This window comes from Chaetodon trifascialis, chromosome 7 (assembly GCF_039877785.1).
Source record: "Chaetodon trifascialis isolate fChaTrf1 chromosome 7, fChaTrf1.hap1, whole genome shotgun sequence".
NCBI lineage: Eukaryota > Metazoa > Chordata > Actinopteri > Chaetodontiformes > Chaetodontidae > Chaetodon > Chaetodon trifascialis.
In genome coordinates, this window is record NC_092062.1 from 15,425,382 (window position 1) to 15,436,058 (window position 10,677).

The 10,677-nt window shown below is 41.4% G+C and overlaps 1 protein-coding gene across 1 annotated transcript; it reads right to left on the reverse strand.

Annotated features, from left to right (window-relative positions):
- Positions 1 to 1,366: 1,366 nt before the first annotated feature.
- rcc1 (regulator of chromosome condensation 1) lies at positions 1,367 to 10,023 on the reverse strand. Its single transcript, XM_070967413.1, has 10 exons — positions 9,942 to 10,023; positions 8,952 to 9,048; positions 8,297 to 8,484; positions 7,958 to 8,134; positions 4,180 to 4,276; positions 3,959 to 4,081; positions 3,673 to 3,813; positions 3,364 to 3,483; positions 2,942 to 3,094; positions 1,367 to 2,800 (listed from the first exon to the last, which is right to left on the reverse strand). The coding sequence occupies exons 2-10, from the start codon at positions 9,028 to 9,030 to the stop codon at positions 2,625 to 2,627; spliced, it is 1,254 nt and encodes a 417-aa protein (XP_070823514.1). The 5' UTR covers positions 9,031 to 9,048; positions 9,942 to 10,023; the 3' UTR covers positions 1,367 to 2,624.
- Between the last annotated feature and the right edge of the window lie 654 nt (positions 10,024 to 10,677).

Below are 10,677 nucleotides of genomic sequence, written 5' to 3' on the forward strand. Positions count from 1 at the left end.
GCAGGTGTCTGAGATTCCCCGGTCCCCTCTGTGATTAGTTCAGAGAGAGGATGATTAGAGCCCAAAGTGCATTATGAAAAATCCGGCGTACTTTGTACAAGTGAAAGGAATTAATCACAGGATGTCACTGCTGAATCCCTGTAGGAGTGTTTCTCTTTGTGCTGGAAACGTAGGAGACGGTTTCTGGGCATTACGACACTTCGTAAGCTAAAGCATGTGAAGAGCTGTCAACAGATCCCAAGGACTGATGCTTTTAACAGCTTAAATAAAGCCAATTTACCTTTACCTGCTTGGTAAATATCTTTTTTCTTTCTTTAAAAGAATTCAGCTCTATTGTTTTGGAGGTCTGAACCAAACACAGAGATGCAACAACGGGCTTAAGAAATATAATCTGGTCTGGAGGTTTCACAAAGATCTAAAATCAAATATTAAATTGCTTCAAATTCAGACACAGTGAAATAATGAGTGCGCGTCTGAAGGCCACTTAATCAGTGCCATAATAATATGGCCGAGCAATTTTCTCTACTTGGTGTTTGGCATTGTAACAGCTCATTACTGAACGGGGGCAGAGAAAATGTTACATTTTAAAATCCTGAGGGGAAAAGTGTGTAAAATTGCAGCCACGCTACAGTGAAATCACTTTGTCACTGCAGCGTATAGAGAACAGGAACATAACCCCTCGTTCTTTGCAGAAGAATGTGCTATTAGACCCCGTGCATTCAAGTGCATCTCAGTGTTTCAGATGTTTTCTACTGAAAAAAAAGAAAAAGAAAAAAAAAAAACAAGGACAAGATGACACCGAGTGTTAAAAGTAATCATCACTTTTGCTTTCAGGAAAACCATTAGTGATGAGCAGTGAACGGTGCGTTCAAATGTATTCCTGACATTTCTTCTTTGTCACAGGACTAAGAGAAGAGGTTCAATCTGATCAATTAACTGCTTACGAAAGATACTTTGTGTTACATTTTTAAAATTTAAAAAAAAAAATCCAATTTCATCATTGGTCCCTTTGACCAGATGAAAGAAGGATGAGACGAGCGAGGACGCTGCGCATTTCACCCCGGATAGAACACAAAAGCATGTGGCTTTGATGTGCGTACTTGAGCCATCATTTGCATCCTTAAGTGTTTCTGATTAACATTCATGACTGGGTGAGGATGGAATTTGTTGTGCATACATAATAAACATAAAGAGCTGCAGTCAACACTGCTGACTTTAAAAAAAAAAAAAAAAAAAGGCGAAAAACAACAGTGTCATAAGAGCTGATGCTAATGTCCAGCCTAACTAAGCTAAATTAGTTATATTGCCAACAAAATGGACTCAGAAAACAATATCCTGGAAAATAAGTCAGACTGTTGAGCCATTAGTCAATATAAAGCAGCCAGCATTTATCCTTTTAATATCTCTGAATGCATTTCATTGTGGTTAAAGATGCAAATCAATGAACAGCTTTATTGCAGTATTGGATTTTAGTGTGACTTTTGCATCAGTTTGATGAAGTTTACTGATTTGACAGGTATTTAATTCACTATTAGATTAAAAAAAAAAAATTCTTGAAGTTTTTACAGTCACAATATATTCATGTAGGATCTTATCAGCAGGAGACTTGGTCTTTCTTCACCATCAACACAGCGGATGAGCCGTTTCTTTAATGTATTCAAGTTGTAAGCAACAAAGGTGCTCAAATCCACAACAAAGGATACATTAAAAATGAATATTTGTTGTCATTTGTCAACAAAAGTCTTCGATATTGACTGAAACATCAAAGCTTCTTGGAATACTGTGGATTTTGTTTCAGGCTGGATGTTTATGGTTACAGCTCAGCAGAGATGAAATTACAAATTTTCATCATCGCTCTAACTGCCAATTATTTTGCTGATTCATACTTTTTTCTATATATAAAATCAGAGAATAGTTTAAAATGACCAAAAGAATTGCCCAAAGTCTGAACCAGGAAATGTTCTGTATTTTTGCATGGAAAAAAACTCCACTAATTAATTAGCAAAGTAGCTGCTAAACATTTGATGCATTAGATAAGGCTTAAAAACTTAAAATGGAATCTTTATTTTTCTGACAAGAAAAGCAACAAAATGCAGGATACAGTATGACGCGTTACCAGATGTTCAAATAGTCACAACAACGGTGTGTGCCCAAGGTAAAATGAACATTGGTCTCACATATTGAATTCTCCAAGTACAAATGTCTGAAACAAGGTGGATGAAATTATTGCTTTAAAGCAAAGAAAAAAAAATGATTAAAAAGACTTTTGTTTGGGGATGTAATTAAAAGGCTTGGACTCTCATGCAGCCAGTGTTCACATTCACAAACATCACATATACCATCTTACAGCCATACGAATGACTTTTAATGAAAAGAATTGGAAAAAGAACACCAAAAACTAGATTTAAAAAAATAGTCTCTCTTTTGTCACCATCTACCAAACGTCCATGAACATTTTTCCCCGCACTGAGAAGAGAAAAGTTCCCTTAAGAGGACCTGAATTTCAGCTCAGATTAGGAAGTCACAAATAGATCAACCCCATCCCCTGATCTGGGCATCATCATCAGTGCCCCATCTTGAAACAAATCAGAATATTCCCCATCATCCTCTGCTGGATATGGACATCAGCTCTCTTGCTTGTCTTTGACCAAAAGGACTGTGTGCTGCCCTCCACTGGAGGCCATCATTACTACACGGTTCTCCAGCTGCTTGCCCGTCATCTTGACAGGGCTCCACTCATCATCCTCCTCTCCTGTGCCGAGCTGCAGGTTGGTGCCCATGCCCCACGCATACACAGATCCTGGAGGAAGACACAGGCAACAAAAACACTGAGTCCTATGTGTTGTTTTGATCAACATCAAATCAAGTACCACATTTATGAAACGGACTCAGAAGTGGATCACTGTTGCAGTCCTCTGATGCATTTGATTTGCTCTCTCACCTTCCCTGGTGACAGCGTAGCTGACAGACGCCCCACATGTCACTCTGCTGGCCGGCTCCATGCCCATCACCGGCGTAGGCTCACTCTTCTCTTCAGCTCCTTCTCCCAGACCGAGACGCCCATACTCTGCCCTGCCCAGGCTGTACACCTGTCCTGAAAGATGAGGAGAAAAGTAGTCATTTACTGTTTGTTTGTCAGGTTATTGTTAATAAAACCACCTGAGGTTTGGGTTATACTGAACTGTTTAAAAAAATCAGACCAACTCTGTCAACATGTAGCCTTAACTCAAATGAAACCTGCATGCCAAAACATGATTTGTACCATCAGCTGAATATTATCTTATTACCCGTTACAACCTGTTTGGTTTAACAGATCTGTGTAAATCCTGATCTGACATGGCTTGAAAGAGCAATGGAGCTTACCTTGAGCATCAAGGCAGACCGTGTGATGCTGTCCTCCAGAGAAGTCCACCCAGGATGTGGTGGAGTTCTTGAAGCACGTCAGTTTTACAGGGAAAAAACAAATCCTGGTGTCTTTAGTGCCTGAACAGATGGATTTAAAAAGAAAAAGTTGTAAGAGACACATAAAAAAAACTTCACAATGTCTGATGCAATTACCTTCAGGCACAATGTGGGCACAGCTAATGACGAAGTAATGTCAGATACCACTGAAGTTAAAATCATAACCGTTGAAATTAACAAAAGGACTAAGCTCTGGTGTGCCTTACTAACCCAGCTGGTGATAGTTGGTGAGGCCAAATCCATAAATGTGTCCCTCTTTTGACAGAGCGAAGGTGAAGTATGCCCCACAGAAGGCATCTGTGAAGTGAACTTTCCCTTTGACTTTCACTATCTGTGGTTCCAGCAAGCGGCCTGAAATCACAGCACACAGTCAGCCAGAACGCCATTACACGCACGACACCACAGCATCTATTGCTAACATCATGACAAATAAGACATTAAATCTTGTACAACTGTATTCCACAATGAGTTGAAGCTTTGGGCTCGTGTTACTGACCGAGGCCTTTCCTGCCCCCCCTGTTTGAGAAAAGCTCAGGCACTCTTCCCAGCTGCCCCTGCTCTCCAGTGCCCGACGAGTAAAGGTTTCCCTCCAGTGTAACCAGCACCAGGTGGTCATTACCTTTTAAAAGATTCATGAAAATTAAAACAGAAACATTGTCAGAAGTTGATATATAGTGTACAAACAAAAACATGCCACTAAAGACGACCGATTCTTACCTGATGCAATTTTCACAACAGCTTCCGGCATGGGGACTTTGACTGGAGTGTTCGATGTTTTCAAGGGCTCCAGAAGACCTATAACACCGTTGTTATCCTGGAAAGAAAAGGGTCCAGCACATCAGTGGTTAAACCCAGAGACACAAAATACTCATGTTTCAGGTTACGGCTGTTTTGGTCGCAACCATCTTTGTTTGTTTGTCAAAGTGTGAGCTGACTTGTGGAGGATGACTGCAACCCAATAGAGTGGAGACGATTAAAGCGAGAGGAAAAATGGCTGTAATGAACATAATATACATTGATCAGCCACAACATTAAAACCATGTCCTTAATATTGCAGAAGTCCCCTTTGAGCCACCAAAACAGCTCTAACACTTCGGGGCATGGACGCATGACCTCTGCGGGGTCCTGTGGTATCTGGCACCAGGGTGTTAGCAGCAGATCTTTGCTGAGTGGTGCCTCCACGGATCAGACATGTTCCACCACATACCACAGAAGCTTGAGATCTGGGGAATTTGGAGGTCACATCAACGACGTTGAAACTCTTTGCCATATTCCTGAAACCAGTTTTTGCAGTTTTGGGAATACTGTTGCCATTAAGGGGTGTATTTGGTCTGCAATGATATTTAGGCAAATGGTGTGTGTCAAAGTAACATCCACATGAATGCATTGCATTGTAACAAGATGATGGCATTCCCCATATATGTGTCAGTGGTTTTAATGTTGCGGCTGATTCGTGCAGATGTGAAACAATGAAAACGGTTCACACAAACTTTTTCAAAACAAAGGTTACAGAATGAAAACATAGTTTGTTTCAGCACTGTCGAAAATCTAGAGGGAATGCAGACGGTAGGCAGAGGTAATAGAGATGTAATTGCCAGTGTGCCATTGAGTATTAATAATGAAAAACCAACGAGTAATCTAGCAGGAGTGCTAATGAGTGCAGAGAGACCAAAACAATTATGAATGGCTTAATAAAGGATCATCAAGCTATGTTTGAACGCCTTTACTTTTGCCTCCACTGAGGTGCAAGGTGGAGCAGTTGTTGCCCACATGTAACATGCCACAACTGCATAGGCAGAGGATGCAGAGATTACACAGGTCAAACAGGTGGAACAGAGAAAAAGTTCAAAAGCTCAGACTGTGGGAAGAGCCTCTATGTAGAGGCAGTTAGAGAGTTCTGCAGAAAGAGATACATCCACTGAGGATAAACAGTTTGGAGGTTTAAGAATGCAAACTGAGAACATCTGGCAGCCAAGAAGGGCTTGGTTGCTTTTTAAAAACAAGCCGCTGATAGCTCGGCAGGTGAAACCTGACAAAAATACTTCATTGTTAAAGCAGCAGAGCATCAGCTCAGTACAACGGCACCAACACAAGATTTTACTGAGATGCTACAGGTTTGACTGTTCACTGAGCAGAGACAGACAAATCCTGGAATGTATGTTCAAGAGGAGGCACGAGTCAACCGTATAAGTTGCGTGTACAGGGACAAATGTTGCCAAACAATGCCAATATATTAAAGATTTTAAGGACTTGTTCATTAGGTCAATGCAAATGCTACTGTTTGTGGTTCCATAACATTGCAAAAATCAGACACATCTTGTCTCAAAAGGGTGCAGAAAAACTAGTCCATGCACTCCTAACTTCCAGGTTGGATTATTCCTTACTATCAGGCTGCCCAAATGTGTTGCTAAATATTCTCCAGTTGCTCCAGAACGCTGCAGCACGTGTTCTGACAAAAACAAGGAAAAAGGATCACAATCCTGTGATATTAGCCACTCTGCACTGATTCCCTGTAACATTATGAATAGAATTTGAAATCCTTCTCCTTACTAACAAAGCCACAAATGGTCAGGCACCATATCTTACCTTAAAGAGCTCATAGTACCTTATTATCCCACCAGAACACCGCGTTCCCAACATGCAGGTTTACTTATGGTTCCTAAAGTCTCCAAAAGCAGAATGGGAGCCAGAGCCTTTAGCTACCAAGCTCCTCTCCTGTGGAACCATCTTCCAGTCTCTGTCTGGGAGGCAGACACTGTCTCTACATTTAAGAGTAGGCTTCAAACTTTCCTTTCTGATAAAGCTTATAGTTAGGGCTGGCTCAGGCTCAGGTCTTGGACCAGCCCTTAGTTATGCTGCTATGGGACTGGCCTGTCGGTGGACTTCCAATGATACACCGAGCTCCTCTGTTCTTCACTCCCTTTCCATCTGCACACTTCCATGTGCTATCATGGGCATGTTGCTAACTTTGCTTCTTCCCTGGAGTCTTGGCTTTCTCGTCTCCCATGGACAGTGACTGAACCTGGATTGTGGATTATAGATTGTGGATTATAGCTACGTCTCCTGCCCTGCCTAACATCCACCACAACTGCTACTACTATTAGTCATACTTCCATTACTATTACATCTGTAGCAGTGTACGTTCACACACCATCTGTTCCCAAAATGTACATATATCAAATACATAAATGATATATTTATGTATATACTATGCTATATGTACTACATATAGTTAAGAGTCTATTATTAGAACTGTCACTGTTATTGTGATTGCATTTCTTTCTGTCTGTCTCTCTCTAAGCCAAGCAGTTGAGGCAGATGGCCGTCCACCCAGGGCCTGGTTCTGCCTGAGGTTTCTGCCTGTTAAAAGGAAGTTTTTCCTCGCCACTGTCACCAAGTGCTCGCTCATGAGGGAATTGTTGGGTCTCTGTAGATGAAAGAGTTTGGTCTGTGCCAGCTTTGTATGGAAAGTGTCCTGAGACAACTTCTCTTGTGATTTGGTGCTGCATAAATAAAAGTGAATTAAATGGAATCCATCAAAAGATAATATTGGACAATTAATGGATAATGCATTACTTTATGGTGTTTGCTTACTGAACACTGGTCACTACTTTTGAGACATGGGATAATTTAAATACATGCTGAAAGCAAATGTATCTTGAATGGACCCACACTGCACAAACTGTATGATAAAGAGGTTACAAATAAGAACACAAGAGTTGCAGTAGAGGTGCACTATCACCACAGACTGTTGCTCTCATGTCACATGAGAACATGGTAAGCGGACCAGCTGCCCAAATCACATGATCTTGCAAGGCAGCTGGATCGCACTGCCTGCACTGAATATACAGCAGAGACACTAAAGTCATTGTCTCATATGAACTTGGTACAATATCTACAAATTCAGTACCAGACATTGTCCAGAGTTGCCCTTTAGCACGTGTAGCACATTTGTCAGTGTCAGACACATTGTCCCTTACTAGTAACAGAGGGGAGACACCTGGGTAGACAGTGCAGGAGGAAGAGGACTAATCTGTAATGATGACTTTTTGCGTTGATATCAGCACTTCCTGCACTTGGATGTTTCCACAATGTCAGTGAAAGAGTGGAAAAGCAATATACAGGCAAGCAGAGGAGAGTTCGAAGCAGCTACACTCTGTGCAATGTCATCAACACGCCCACTCGCTTGCTGTGTAGCAGGGTAGTGGTGCAGACACTGCGAATGACAGTGAGTAAACACTGCTTAAGGGATAGCTACTGCACGAGAACCAATGCTGCCAAATCTCTACCGGTGGACATATTTCTACCGCCGTACGATATGCAGTGAGTACACCAGTACAGAAATTTTCTACTGGTGTTTATAAGTTTTATGGGTAGAGCGGATTAAAAAAAAAGTTACAAGTTAGTTGATTTTATGTAGGGCCAATCTCTCAAACACACAGACATGCACATTTCCAAGCACAAGCCTAGGTGGCTGAAACAGCAGGTAACCAACCCTGAAGGCGCCCCAGATGTACACCGTTCCATCATCTGCGAGTGCGGCTGTGTGGCTGTCCCCCGCCGACACCTGGACCACCTTCTCCTCCAGCATCACCTTTCCTGGAACCATCTCAGACCCCTCTGTTGTGTCCCGACCGAGGGCACCCTCATCATTACAGCCAAATGTGTAGACCTACACAAGAAGAACAAAAATAAAACAACATATCAGTTTACTTGGAAAACTTAGATCCTGACCTGAAATGTTAGCTGAGAGTCACAGTATTAGCCATTCAATTTTCATTAAAGCAAACAAAAAAAACCAAAAAGACAAAAAACAAGACAGATGGTCCCTTACATTGCCAGTGTCGCTGAGGCACACAGTGTGCATGCCTCCAGCTACAACTTGCACAATTTTCTCTGGCAGGGACACGAGGGCTGGCTTCTTCCTCTCAATGATGTCCTCGCCTTGACCCAACTGTCCAACATCACCCTGGCCCAAGACAAGAACCTGGCCTGCCTCCTTGCCATGACTCCTGTGGGAAACTGTCACACACACACACACACACACACACACACACACACACACACACACACACACACACACACACACACACACACACACACAGTTTTTTTCAATTGACGTTTTGTTTTGGTTGATAGTTCCTGGTTTTAGGAGGTGTGGCACCCCCCCTTTAAAGGTCACAGAAAATGACTTTTTAAAATAAAACAGCACATTGTTATTTCTTTAAATTGTCTATTTATTACCAAAGCATCTATCAGTGATAAAGGCAACATGGTGAAAAAATGCGTTGATTAAGTGGTGCTCTTTAAATTTTTAGGCTGGAGCCTTGTCTGTTGTGTGTATTCAAGTCTCTTCAAGTTAACAACATAAAAGCACACAAACTCAAAAACAACACTATTTTGTTGTCAGTGATCAGAGACATGGGTCTAGCTCATTCTGGTTGCCTTTATCAACTTTTTTTTTTTTTAAAAGAAAGTCAGTGATTTACCTTTCACTTTCTTAAGGTCTTTCTCATCCTCCACAATAGCCTCAGATTTCCTCTTGGTGGTGGTCTTTTTAGCAGGCATGACAGCAACACTTCAGGACTTTGGGAAAAACAAAAAAAATGCAGCTGCAGAGCTTAGATCGAGGAATAAAGGAGTCGTTAATGAACACACGGATGACATCAAAACGTCCATCATGTTCCCTCTACTGCAGGTCTGAACACCACTGGACCTGATGCGGTGTTACTGAGTTCATGGCATTTCCATACACTCACAAGCCTACTGACAAACACAACTGACCGACAGACATTAACCGGAAGCTGTTAGGGTTCAACAGCTGTCAGGGAGCCATTTCAACGGCTGGCACCGTGTGAGGCGCATTCACCCCACAGCTGTGCTTCTTCCAAGACTGCTCACATGCTGTTATGAAATTAGCGTTAGCCAAACGAGGAGCAATGTAAACTGGAGTCACGCTCAGCTCTTGGCCATCGACTGTATGACATACACTGACTCTTTGTAAGGACATGTCTAGAGAGTGCTGTCAGTGCTTTAAAAGTTAACATAAGACTACGTTAGCTACGTGCTGTAGTTTAAAATAGGCAACGTGATCTAACGCTGGCAGTGCCCATGTGTCCTTGCTAACGTTCAGTTAACTGGGTTAGCGAAAGAGCTGTAACATTACATGGCTGGGCTTTGGTCCAATTCTTGACAGCATATAAATGTGATATGGTGAGCTACAAGCTAATACAATAAGAATATAATGATGCAGAATCATGCTTTTACCATATAGTCAAATTTTAGTTGGCCAGAGCTGTTTGCTAGCCAGCGCTAACTACCTAGCGGCGTTAGCATGACATTCGGAAATGAAGGAATTACGATAACGTAATTTATCATAACATGATTTATTGAATGAACTACATACACACTGCTTAAGTAGTGTTTAATACTGCGTGTCCTTTCTTGCTGGACAGTTTAAGCGCTGATTATTTACTAACCTGTGATATGTGGAAGGTTGCAGTTTGCCTTGAGGTGAACGTGTAAGCCTGTTCCCGGTCTTCTGAAACGCACCACGCATGTGACGTCACTATCAGTGAAACTCCTGCCTCCTTAAAGGGACAGCAGCACTCAAACCTGCAGAAGAACCGGGATCATTTACTTAAAATAGTCCATTACAAGTCAAAGTCTTTCCTCAGAGGTCATGCATTGAAGATTTTGCCTAGCAAGTAAAATGATGTAGCTTACGTTATCTTGCAGGAATCATTGCACATAAGTAAAACTACTGATTATGTGGCAGAACTACTCCTGTGTTTGTGAGATCACATATTACAGCCTATTCTTTGATGCTAATTGCCAGTGTATTAACATGTAAGTAGCATATTAATGTTGCAGTTTAGTTTATTTTAACTAGTAAATACTGTTAGGTAATGCATTCTATTATTTGCATCTCTATATATACTTTCAATCTGCAAATGTAATTAGTCTTGTAACTATAGCTGTCAAATCAATGTAGTGGAGTAGAAGTAAACGTAGCAGAAATTCAAGTACAACTGTCTCAAAACTGCACATATAGTGTACTTCTTATATGACAACACATCCAGACGTAAAGGGTCAACCCACAATTTAAAACACTGGACTGAAAGCTTTTATTCCCAGATTAACAGGTCTCTTGGATGTTTCTTTCTTTTTTTTTTTCTTTTTTTTTTAACATATATTTATATGATATATTTAAAA

Bases quoted from the DNA above. Each gene is read 5' to 3' on its own strand.
- rcc1 (XM_070967413.1), bottom strand. From the start codon at position 9,030: ATGCCTGCTAAAAAGACCACCACCAAGAGGAAATCTGAGGCTATTGTG. The intron at 8,485-8,951 runs GTAAATCACTGA...TGTGTGTGACAG, and splicing joins AGACCTTAAGAAAGTGAAAG to TTTCCCACAGGAGTCATGGC. The intron at 3,814-3,958 runs GTCAGTAACACG...CTGTGATTTCAG, and splicing joins GGGGGGCAGGAAAGGCCTCG to GCCGCTTGCTGGAACCACAG.